Raw genomic sequence first — 12,981 nt, 5'->3', positions numbered from 1 at the left:
ACTATTGAGCCGGGTCGCTCCTTACTTACAGTTCGTTACCACGAACTGTTTGATCTATTGGTGCTGCATCGGCAAGCCTTAATTGTTGGATCTGATTGAAAGGCTTGTTGAAGGAATTTTGGCCCTTGTTACAGTAGTATGTTCTTTGATGCCGCATTTAGGTATATAGCTCTTAAACGTCTGTCAAATCAAAAATAACAAAGCTATTTAAGTTTTGGGCCAAAAATGGGGTATAAAGCTTTTCATAGTCTTACACCAGCTGTGACATCAGTAACTTTCAGTATACAGTTGAAATTATATTAAAAGCATAAGCGCAAAATTACATATTTTTTTAACAACCACAAAGTCATGGAACAGCATACAGAAATATTGGATTGATTTATCAATTAGCATTTTGGTCTCGGCAGCTATAATACCAATATTGAGTAATATATAATCTTAAATTGTAAGAAATATTCTTCAGTACTACTTGAAATGAAGATCAAATAAGATATAATATGAATTCTGGAAATCCGGTTATTTCTCTCTATACAACAGTGAATTTCAAGTTATGATACAAATTCTAAAGCAAGTCTAATACAATCTATATACAATCAAGATGGATTTACTTCGAACTTGTCTACAAACTAATCATGACATGTTCTTTTCAGAACCAAAACGAGAACCAGTCATTGAACTGAGCCATTGTGCAGAAGTGCTTCCAAATTAAAAGAGAGAAAAAAAAGCAACAATCCTAAAATGCTTTATTTTTTTCTGAAAAAATGTCATTGTTTGGTTTGCTTTTACAGTACCAAAACTCCTATATTATTTTGTGTTATCAGTAAAGCGGTAGTTTTCTATTATCCTAGAAACATAGGGAAACATAATTAGCTGTTTTATTTGTACAAATGTTATTGATATTATTAGATAGGCTGTAAAGTAATAATTTCTGTCCGTTTTAAGTTTCAACTTCGCTCTTTACTTCCCTCGGAAAAACTTTGTTTTTTTTTAAATTAATCTTTGCTCGTTTTTGATTAAAATTTAATGTAGAAACAACGCCGCTATGATTTTTTTTTTATTTATTTATACGGAATAATTTCTGTGTTCTACGTTTTAATGCCACTCCTTAGTTTCAGTTGAAAACTTATTATTTAATATAATTTCTAATCATCACCGATCTAGGGGAGATAAGACACCTCTAGAAAATGCTGCAGACAACCTTGACAGCCACGAAAAACTTTCAGCTTATAACAAAAAGTTTATTATCCATACTTTACAAAAAAAAATACATATTTTTCAGGAACGCTTGTGTTTCGATGAACAAAAAGCTGTTTTTACTCGGTTGACTTCGCCTGAAAAAGCCATAATGAAGACAGGGCCTTATAAATTGCTTACTGACTAGCAGAAACTAGAAGGCTACTATAACAAAATATAGCTGTTTAAGGGCTCATTTAGAAGCTTTGTTTTATACCTGAGCACTTTTATAAAATTTGACTTGATAGCCTATTCCCATAAAGTGCACTTTCGGTTGTTTACTTTTTTTTTTTTTTTTTTTTTTTTTCTTTTCTTTTCTTTTTTTTTTTTTTTTTTAATGAAAAAAGTGCCAATTCCAATGAAATGACCACAAAAAGGTGTTTTTGAAAACCTAGACAGGAGCAAAAAACTAAGGGAGAAGGACGTCCCTTCCCCTCAATTACCGGCACTTTTTTCATTTTTAATCTTGATCCGACGCCATTTTCGAGGGGTTTCAGGCTTTTTTTCGAAATCACCATAATTTTTTTTCCCAATAAACATTTACTTATAAGACGAACTGAAATAATAGTTACCATTCCTGAATCAGTGCCAGATGGCAATTTGTTTTCACTAGGCAGTTTTTTTCAAAACGCGTTTTTTAACTTTTCGATACTATGAGATGTGGTCAGTTCTTTACTAGGTTGCAGCTACTGCTGTAGCCATGAGGCAAATTATATTCTTACCCTTTTATTCAGTGGCAAGAAGTATCTATTCTCAGATAAAAAGAGGCAATCGTTGGAGAAATATTGATGAAGAAACGGTGTTGCTAGTGTTAGGAGGGAGGAAGGGTTGGGAGATTCTATATGCCTTAAAAGAGATCCAGTTACGCGGATTCATACAGGCTACAAAAGACAGCCTTGGGCCAGTGAAGCATCTGGGCCAAGGGGGAGGGTAGACTAAAGCCTGGTTGACAAGAGTTGAAGCTGGGAAATATTCAGTTGTTTTACCTGGGACTGATCGCCAAAGATTGATAACCTCTGTGGTAGCTTGCCGCGGAATTAAACAAAAACTCAAAATTATTTCTCATCTAAATACAATTATGGTATTATATCTGATTTGACTGTCTTACGTGGGTTAAAGGAGAGTTTTATGGTTAATTGCCTTTTCTATCTTAATTGCCATCTACGTCCTTGATATTGGCATACTTATGACATTATGCAGGCATATATTATTTGAGGAGAATTCAGGCTAACCTTTATTAATATCTTCTTATTGTGGAATCCTTCTAAAATAGTATCTCCTAAGTAATGAGAAATAACCTCTAGGAACCAGTAGATTGGAACAATAGCTTCTCTTCTTTATGTTTCGCAATTAAAAGTCTTTGGCAGATAGACACGAGGAGATATTTGTGAAACATTATTATGGTGACCACCCTTGGTCAACAATATTAAAAAGTTTTTGTGGAGCTTGAAAGATACTGTGGGTCCAAGATACAACTTTCTTCTGTTCGAAGATGTAATTAAACTTATTTTTGTCAATCCCTTATAGCTTCTACGTAACAGTTTATTATTTTAGTTTTTTTACAACATTTTGGCTGACATAAAAGCTGAAAATGTCTTGCATTTATAATACCCCTTTTTATGTCCTTTTGAAAGTTGTATGTATCAATAAGTAAATTTTTCAGCAATGGTTGCAACAGCAGTGATGTTGGAAATACTCTGAAGAAGTATTTAAGTATTAATGACCTTCCAACCTTTCGTCTTCCAGTTTATTTCTTTTACTAGTGAGGATCGAACAACCGACTGAGGAGGGACGCGCAACAGGTGGCGTATACCGTATAACAGTATACGCTACCAGCATCTACCGTATAACGGTATAATGAATTACCCATCCTCTAGTACCAAGAGATATTGCAAATCATTTGTCTTTTATTTTATTTGGCATTTTTATAATGTTACCATGATAAACATTTAATCTTTGATGTTGTTTATTTCAAGCATTTGCCTGTGAGTGTTTTCAAATGTACCAACCATTTGTTTTCAATTAATATATTATGTGTAAATAGTCCCTGTTATAATCATGAACTATTGAGCATTAACATTAATCATTTTAATGTATTGATCTTGAAGCAGCACTGGCTGCTTTAATTTTATTGTGTTGCTATTTATTTGTGTTTGATCCTTGTTTTTTTGTTTTCTTTGTTTAACTCCGACATGCTCATGTTAGTTCCAGCTATTGTAGTGAATAAATACATTCTATTCCATAAAAAACACTACGTCTTTGCGTCTGTCATCCATGAGTCGCAATAATTCTACATTCAGAGACGAGTCGTTTCACTCGCCTCGTTCCAAGATTGAGCTTTTGACTTGCATGAATGAGAAAAGATCAATGTTCTTTGGTTCCAGTATGATTCCAGCTGCTAGAGGGTGTGACTACTTTCTGATTTGTGATTCTATTTTGACGGGTAACAAATCTATGTCGGTGTTGATTCTCGCTTCTCCTATTCTCAAAAAAGTATCTTGTTTATAAGTTGGATGAGTAGCACTGGCAATGGAGAACTCTTTGAAGGTGTCATCATTGAAGTCTAGATGAGAAAAGGCTTGCAAAATGTCTCTCAAAGCCAGCTAGTGTGCACAACATTTTCATGAATCTAAGTACTACTGCCTTTCATTTCTCTCAGTTTCTTTTTCAGCCCTAAGAAGACAGGCAACTCTATTTCTATGAATAAGAAACGATCTTCCTCATTTTCTAAGATGCTAAACTCACTTTTGCCAAAGATTTTCACATATTCATCAGACATATTCATCACATATTCACATATTTATCTGTTTTCCTGGTAAGCTAAGACTTGCTTTACAGCATCATAAGTTGGATTCCATCCTGTCTTATTTTGAAAAATAAGTTGCTTTCCCACTTTTTCTCTAAGCATGTCTGATGCTTTAGTACTTATGCAAAATAAGCTGAAACAGGGTGAGCATGCTGGTACTTAGAAAGGCGGGCAATCTTATAAGTTCCAATGTTTTCCAATTCATTGACCGGAAATTTTGAAGCTGTCAGTCGTTTCAAGCATCAGCCCCCTTCCTACCAGTGCAATCTACTCTACCTAACACTGAATTTAGGATAGGTTCGCTAATTTCTACAATTTTTGTAATCTTGGTATTTCTCTTGAATTGGTCATACATTGTTAATACTTTCACGGGATTGCAAGATTGCTTCCTTTTCGAGTATTGACTCACTTGCTGTCATATGTTAGTGGAAATTGCTGGTGGGGCAAAGGCTGCCTTTGCGCTCTTTGTTTAAGAAGCTCCGATAGTAGAGAATAACTTTCCTTTTGTAAATATTCACGACTTTAAAGAAGTTCCTATTAAGAATAGTCTCCTCAGCCATACCTCCTATTTCGTTTAGATTTATGGATTTCAAAACTCGTCAAATTTCAAAATTTCCTAGGTCAACTCAGTCCTAAGTATAGACAACTGAGACAAAGGGCCGTGAAAAGATAGTCTATTTAGGAAAGATAGATCTATTTCGAAAGTAGACGTATGTCTTAATACTTGAACAACAAGGTGCAGTAGTTGCTGTAACCTTGTAAAAGGGAACCCCGGCTCAGATTAGGCTAAATCTTAAAAGATGGATTTTTAGAGAAACCGCCAAGTGATAAACATTTCCCTTACATAAAAATGTTCGCAAATTGTCATTTATTTCTTTAAATTGTCGTTTTCGTATAGATTCAATTGAACAGTAATTGGTATTTACGATAAGAAATTTTGGAGAATTTGTAAAATGAAACTGAAACCCCCCAAAATAAATTCCATTCGAAATAAAAGTACATTTAGGAATTTGCTAGGAATAAACTGTATACTGTTGACTTCCAGTCTCTTATATGGAGCACCAAGGAAAGTCATATTTATACATGGGTAACACCGATGTCTCTTTTTAATCTCTTTTTCTACCAGGTGAGATCATATACCAGAGAACGTAATATGTCATATATATCATAGCCAGTGAACATTAAATTTCAGAAGAGGGCTCATTTTAACGGAAATCAAAACATCCAGCACTGTTTTGGTAACGAAATAGATTGTGTCACAGCAAAGTGCGTATTTTTGCCATTTTGTACGGTAACCATCAATTATGGCCCAAATAGGGTCAAATTACCCCATGTTTTTCTCATATATAAACTGTTTAAAAAAATGGCAAATACATAAATATTTTCTAGTATAACAGGGGAATTCACTACTATTTAAAAAATAAATAAATTAGAGTCTAATAAAGTCAACATACATGTATGCGTATCTACGAGCACAGTAGCAAGAGTCAATATCTGGGAGGGTAGAGAGAGGCCAGGTATACATATATACTGCTAGTTCTACTAACAACTCAGCCGAGCATCATGACGCCTGAGGCCAAGATATCTGCGTATGCTTCTCCTCCACCCTAATTTATTCAAAACTTCACTATTTACATCTCGCATGAAGTTCCTTTGTCCTTTAAATCCTTTCTTATGGTTTGTTCCCATCTGATTCGGGAACGACTTAATTTTTGTTTGACCCCAGGTGGATGGCTAAAAAGCACCATATTTGGCAATCCGTCATCCTTCAACCGTAAAATATGGTTTAGCCATCTTCACCTTTCCTTCATTACGGTCCTAGAAAGTGGAATTAAACTATATTTTTCGTTAAGCTTAGTGTTTGATATACGTTCAGTCAAACGAGTACCTACCTCAGCCTTTCGAAGCGCATACGTTTCAGAGTTCTTTCAATATTCCAATATTAGTTCACAGACTCATCCTCCTAGTCTTCCAAACTTTTTTCAACTGCGTAAAAACACGCTGAGCCTTTGCTGCTCTACTTTTTACATCTTTTTTGCGTCCATCATCTTTAAATACTATCCATGTAAGTGAAGTTACCCACTTGATCAGTTTCTAGTTATTTTGATACATATAGCTGCTATAAAGAAAACCTTGCATGCCGTGGTTTTAAAGGCAAAAGCATTGTTGATCTTGTAAATAGGACCTGGATTAATAAAAATAGGAAAGCAACTTCCTGTAGTTTTGTGTAATAATTTATTTTAAGTCTTAATACAATCATGTGCACAGCAAAAGATGAGCTTGCAAAGATATGCTACTAAACTAGGTGAACGAAAAATTGAAAAAAAAAAGTAATAGAAAGGATAAAATAAATGAAATAATTTTTTTTTTTTTATTTTAGGAATTAGAAGGTGGAACCATGTGCCGAGTTAAACTTTTATTCAATACATACATGGTGTATGGCTTTTTATGCTTATTCCAAATCTATAGAATTCATTAAGCATAATGTCACCCATCAAAAGGTACGAGCATGAGAAAATTTTTCGGATTTTCGAAAAAGAGGGAAAACACCCCTGAAAAGTCAAGCCAAATCGCACAATCAAATTCAGCATACCAGAGAACCTTACTGTAGGGGTTTTAAGCTCCTATCCACAAAAATATTGAATTTTGTATTTTTGCCAAAAAAAATCACGAATGCGTGTTTATTTGTTATTGTTTTTTTCCGCAGGCGTGATTTTATCGAACCAATGATCCTAGAAGGTTGTGAGATCGCTCGTTCGAGCGGAAACCAAAGTTCGAGTGTCTTTTTTAACCAACGATAAAGATTGGAGGGCAACTAGCCCCTCTCCCACGCTCTTTTTTGCCCCAAAGACATTCGATACATATTTTGAGATAGCCATTTGATTCAGATAGTTGAAAGGCTCAATAACTAAACTGATCAAAACTGTATGCTTCCTTTATGCTTGTACTGAGCCTACTCCAAAACTTCGACGTTAGACGCTATAGACGTTACAGAAAAGACCGTCCTACTTGGAACCAGTCCCATAACCTCGTCCAAGCATCAGGATGACGAAATTCAAAGACTGCTGATTTTCTCTGCAAATGCATCTACTGATATTATTCTACGTTAGTTGTATAGGACGTAGTATCGTAGGGAAAGTACCCAGCCATACTGACGTACAGTACAAAAATTACGAATATATCAGAGGAGAATGTAATAAACATAAAACATGTGAAGGGAAAGCGTCTTCTAATTTGTGGATAATCCCTAATTTACCTCACAATATTTTATGTTTACGTAGTATATATATATTTATATATACATATATTTATATATATATATATATATATATATATATATATATATATATATATATTATGTATATATGTATTATGTATGTATACATATATATATATATACATATATATATATATATATATATATATATATATATATATATATATATATATATATATATATATAAATGTAAAAATAAAGGAATTTTCAGGACCAACGATGTCCCAAACTCTAAATAAACCTCTAAGATAAAATTCGTAGAAAATTCTGTTTTTATATTTGTCTTAAGATGTTGTAAAAGGTAAGGATAGCAGCAGTGTAGAAACCAAGACGGGCTAAAGGACCAACCATCAATCATAAAGCATGATAAATTATCCCCCAAGAAGCAGAGCTTCTCCATGGGGTGTAAAACGCTTTATTAACATTAAAAATAATTGTTCCTTACCGCCGATCAGATGCGAAAGCTGATCTTAAATACACCAAAGAATAGATTAATAAAGGGCTGCAGGCTCTCGCTAAATAGTATCTCATTGTTTTTCACAAAAAGAAGGTTTTCAGCCTTTCAATTGATAGGTGGTCTTACTCTTTTTGGTAGCAGTCGATTCAACTTCTTTCCTTTTTTCCAGCGCAACAAGTTGAATACCTTGTCAAGGAGCATCACATCTACTTGTTGAAATCAGGGCGTATCAACATGTGCGGAGTTACCACGAAGAATATTGACTATATTGCTAACGCTATTCATGATGCTGTTGTTAAGTTTCAATCTTCCCTTTGAATCTATCCTTCTCTTTGGACCTGTTTTTAAACTGATACGTTTAGAATGTCCAGTTTGTTTTAGAAAATAGTGTCGGTATCTTTCTTCTATAGAACTCACATTGTACTTTTTTTCTTTCTTTTTCTTTTTTACATGAACTGGATTATAGTAGATGCTTACAGTAGATGCTTAAAGTTAGATCTCGTTTCTGTTTCTTTTCTATTAAATACCCCAAAATTTTCTTCTCAGCTACGGGGAAATTAGCTGACTTCTAAAGAACATCTACTTATTTTTCGATTCATAAATTTAAATTCAGGAATATTTATTGAAAAACCTAAGTACGACGTGTGTTATCGTACTTGCATCCATCTTTTTTTCTTTTCTTTAAAAAAAAAAAAATCCATCGATATTTCTCGTGCAAAATTTATTTCAAATTTACATATTTTTTTCTAAATATTAAACAAAATTAAAAACAAATATCTTCCATTTTGCAGAACCACGATTTTCTTTTTCTCACCAGTTTTGTGTGTCTACATAAATTGCTGCCAAGGTTGAATGACTGGTTTAAATTTCAATATAACTGAATGCTTTTTGTAAAAGCATGCAATGGCTCCTGACAAATCTAGATATTCTCCTCAATGAGACACTAGTATCACTTCTTCTTTCCTTCCTAGTTATTTTTGTTATAAGCACATTTTTATTAACTCGGCTAAAGCTTCAAAACCTTCTTGAGAGACGGAAATGATAAGAATTTGAATTAGCTACTTCTTTAAAAAAGATTATTTGTATCTAAATTCTTTCATGAAATTTAAAATCAGGATTTTCTGCTACTGGCTATTCTATGTTAACTTCAGTCAAAACCCTTTTCAAATCTGTTTTAACACGTTTCTATCAACTCATCGTATTGAAGGTATTTGAACAGCTTCGTAAAAATAGGAGCTTCTAGACATCTTCGAAACCAGCAATTTTGATTATTATTAATAAATGTGTTCAAGGATTTACTATTCATTAATTTTGGTAATCTATAAATCCAGAATACGTTTTTCTACTCAGCTATTAATTAATATGTTAAAAAGAAACCTGTGATTTTTTTCAATTGTTAATGTTGTTCTTGAGACGTTAAATTACGATGCGGATGGTGTACTATGTATCGGCTTACCTGTTCATTTTGTGATAGCTTTTGTTTTTCTGAAAACTCTTGTAGTTTATATATTAGAAGTAAATTAAAAATGTGTGTGGCATAACTGATTGTCTTTTTTCTTGTTTATAACGTAAGTTCCAGCTCAAGCCAAGTAAATTATGTTTAATAGGCTCCTAGTTTTTCTTCAGTGTCACAAATTGGGTGTATATATCTGTTGTACCTTTGCGTAAAAGAATCAGCAGATAGTTTGAACCGGACCTCCCCACCCCCTGATGACAGGTTTCTCCTCGCCTAGGATTTGGCCAGTTTGCGTGAAGGAAATTCGTATGTCGAGTTGTTACCAGCGTCTCTGGCAAGGCTGAAAAATATTCCGTTTTGAGTTGGCTAGAGATGATGTGTTTTTTGCTTCGTTTTTTAATATCGGTGTATCGCTTTGTATTTTAGTCTTTCATTTGCTAGATTGATTAGCACCATCAAGAAGACAAGAGAGAAGAAGGAAAGAGAAAACAAGTTTTTTAAATTCATTAATGTTTCCTCTTCTAGATTTATCTACTTGAATAACTATTCCGAGCGCGGAGCAAGCAGACCTTCAAGTCACCTCAGTCTGTTCACGAAACGAGTTGCAGACGAACGCAACAGAAATAAAAGTTGTTCTATGTACTTGGGAACCATATATGTTGTAAGTGTTGAGTTTTACCAAGTCAGGGGGATTCCAGTGGGTCAAGGTAGAAGGATGAAACATTGGAGTGGCTAAACTTAGAAAATTGCTGCTCGATTGTGTTACACAATTTTAAAGTGTGTCAAAAAGAATCTGGTCATGTTAAAAGAGGAGCACATCTTTACTCTGGATACATTAAACAGACTAGTCCAGCCTTCAATCCCCTTCTCCAGAGCTTCTTTCTTCGAAAATTTATATGCGGATTCTATATTTTTGTTTCGGGCTGCAGCAACATAAAATTTGAAATTTTTCCTTCGCGAGGAAAAAAGTGTCTTATCAGAAGAAATAGCGAATTAGTAAATTTGTCTTTGTAAAGATCATCGAACAATTACAAGTAAATATCACATAAAGAAAGAAAAACGAGCAAAAATGGGGTTTTTATAGGCCAAATGACGATAATGAAAAAACAAAGCGAATATTTCGAGAGGACAAACGCCTCTCTTCTTCAGCGCGAAACGAAACGATGAATCAATAAAAGCCAAAAATTAAAAGAATTAAAACCAACTACCTAACAACCATAAAAGCGAGTTATTCGCCAATATCCGCGATTTGCACAAAATCCAAAAAACATGAACTGCCATCGACGGATACTAGCGAGCAACTGACAAATGAAAGGAATCAATTCATTCACTCGAAAAAGTAAAACGAACCTGCAATTAAATAAGTTGGAAAACTATGTCGTTTGATTTCGGATTTTAATTAAGGCATTTCTTGCAGACACCCTTTGAGACCTAAGGAGTTGTTCATGTGTTTGATTAGATGACTGGGAAAGTGGTTCAAGGTTTATGTCAGGGAGTACTAACGTATCGGCTTCTCTTTTGAGAAAACCGAAATATGACTCGTTTATTCTTAAATCACCGGAATCTCTGTTTAAAGCTAGACCTAAATGTTGGTATTTATAAATTTCAACAGCTTCTCTGTAGTGCTGGACAATACCTTTATCATGCGAAATAAGACTAGCTTGACTAAACAAAATAGTATGGTCTGGTTTTTCAAAAATGTGCTCTGCAAGGGCAGAGTCAAAATTTTCTGTTTTTTTCCGCTTTTTAAGTGTATTATTAATTGAACTAGAATGCTGGGTTAATCTATCTGTTAGTCGCTGATTTGTTCTTCCGATATACCAAAGACCACACGAACAAGGAATTCTGTAGACACCGGAGTTTTCACCTATCGGTATAGGGTCTTTACCTTGATAAATTTGGGACCTGATAGTTTTTCTGGGTCTATAATAAGTGTAAATGTTATTTGTCCTTAGATTTTTTGAAATGTGGTCTGAAATCCCTTTAATGTATGGGAGACCAAGATAAACTGAATTTTCCCTTTGATTTGTGTTTTCTGTGGAACTATGTGATAATCTTTTAATGCGTTTTGTAATTACAGAATTTATTAAACTAATTGGATAACCATTCCCAAATAAAATATCTCTAAGGTGGTTGAGTTCTAAATCCAAGAAACGTGTTGAACAAACTTTCAATGCTCTATTAACTAGAGAAGTGACAACTCCTCTTTTCACAGCAGGAGAATGATTGGAGTAATAAATTAAGTAACGGTCTTTTTGTGTGGTTTTTCTATATAAACTAAACTCTAAACTTTAATCATTTCGGTGCACCAGAACATATAATAATGTAAGACGCCTCTCTATCTCTGATTCCTGAGTAAATTTCAGTTTTGGATCAAAGGAATTGAGCAAGTGAAGAAAAGAACCCAGAGACTCGTCACCATGCTCCCATAAATAAAAAATGTCATCTTTAAAACGAACCCAAAATTCAGGTTTACAAGAACTTTGCAAAATAGCCCTTTCTTCAAGGTCTTAATAATACACTTAAAAAGCGGAAAAAACCAGAAAATTTTGACTCTGCCCTTGCAGAGCACATTTTTGAAAAACCAGACCATACTATTTTGTTTAGTCAAGCTAGTCTTATTTCGCATGATAAAGGTATTGTCCAGCACTACAGAGAAGCTGTTGAAATTTATAAATACCAACATTTAGGTCTAGCTTTAAACAGAGATTCCGGTGATTTAAGAATAAACGAGTCATATTTCGGTTTTCTCAAAAGAGAAGCTGATGCGTTAGTACTCCCTGAAATAAACCTTGAACCACTTTCCCAGTCGTCTAATCAACCACATGAACAACCCCTTAGGTCTCAAAGGGTGTTTGCAAAAAATGCCTTAATTAAAATCCGAAATCAAATTACATAGTCTTCCAACTTATTTAATTGCTGGTTCGGGTTGTTTTTTTCAAGTGAATGAATTGATTCCTTTCATTTATCAGTTGCTCGCTAGTATCCGTCGATGGCAGTTCATGTTTTTTTGGATTTTGTGCAAATCGCGGATATTGGCGAATAACTCGCTTTTATGGTTGTTGGGTAGTTGGTTTTAATTCTTTTAATTTTTGGCTTTTATTGATACATCGTTTCGTTTCGCGCTGAAGAAGAGAGGCGTTTGTCCTCTCGAAATATTCGCTTTGTTTTTTCAGTATCGTCATTTGGCCTATAAAAACCCCATTTTTGCTCGTTTTTCTTTCTTTATGTGATGTCAGGCCAATGTGGTTTAAGAAATTATCTACAAGTAAATATATCTAGAGTGTCTCATCTTTTCTTCTTTGGGGATTATTGGGTGATTTGCGGTGGGTAAAGCCGGTGTTAGAACTTGGAAGAGATCATCTGCATTCAGATTGTAATATGGGAAAATTGCTGGCATCGACAGGTCTGCATGTTAGACTAAATTAATTAGTAGAAGTGATTACGCTTGCGTTGCCTTGTCGACTAGGATAGAGAGTTGGAGAAGTCTGAGAGAAAAATTAGCATTTTCTCTCAGACTCCTCCAACTGTGAAATTTTGAAACTAAAAATGTGAAATTTTTACGAGTCTGTAACCTTTTTGAAATTGGTTTTAATGTGGAAAAATATTTCTGTGGTAGTTCCGTCAATAAAACCTGTGATAGCTGTAATCCCGTATTATACATTTCTCGAAACTTTAAAAGATTTCCAGTCTTTGATTTTTTTTTTTTTTTTTCATTGAAAATGATGCAAGAGAGGCTTTGAAATAATTCT

General features: G+C 34.1%; 1 protein-coding gene across 1 annotated transcript in view; it reads left to right on the top strand.

The window, feature by feature from the left end:
- Positions 1-9,314, top strand: part of Got1 (Glutamate oxaloacetate transaminase 1) — a 136,162-nt gene extending 126,848 nt beyond the window's left edge. The window contains exon 8 of the mRNA XM_089088298.1: positions 7,943-9,314. Within this exon, the coding sequence (XP_088944424.1) occupies positions 7,943-8,091 (149 nt within the window). The 3' untranslated portion in view covers positions 8,092-9,314. The remainder of the gene's footprint in view (positions 1-7,942) is intronic.
- Positions 9,315-12,981: the final 3,667 nt, after the last annotated feature.

Source organism: Artemia sp. Qi Xiang Cuo, chromosome 4, assembly GCF_049724085.1.
Source record: "Artemia sp. Qi Xiang Cuo chromosome 4, ASM4972408v1, whole genome shotgun sequence".
NCBI lineage: Eukaryota > Metazoa > Arthropoda > Branchiopoda > Anostraca > Artemiidae > Artemia > Artemia sp. Qi Xiang Cuo.
This window is presented reverse-complemented; position numbering and strand designations above follow the sequence as displayed.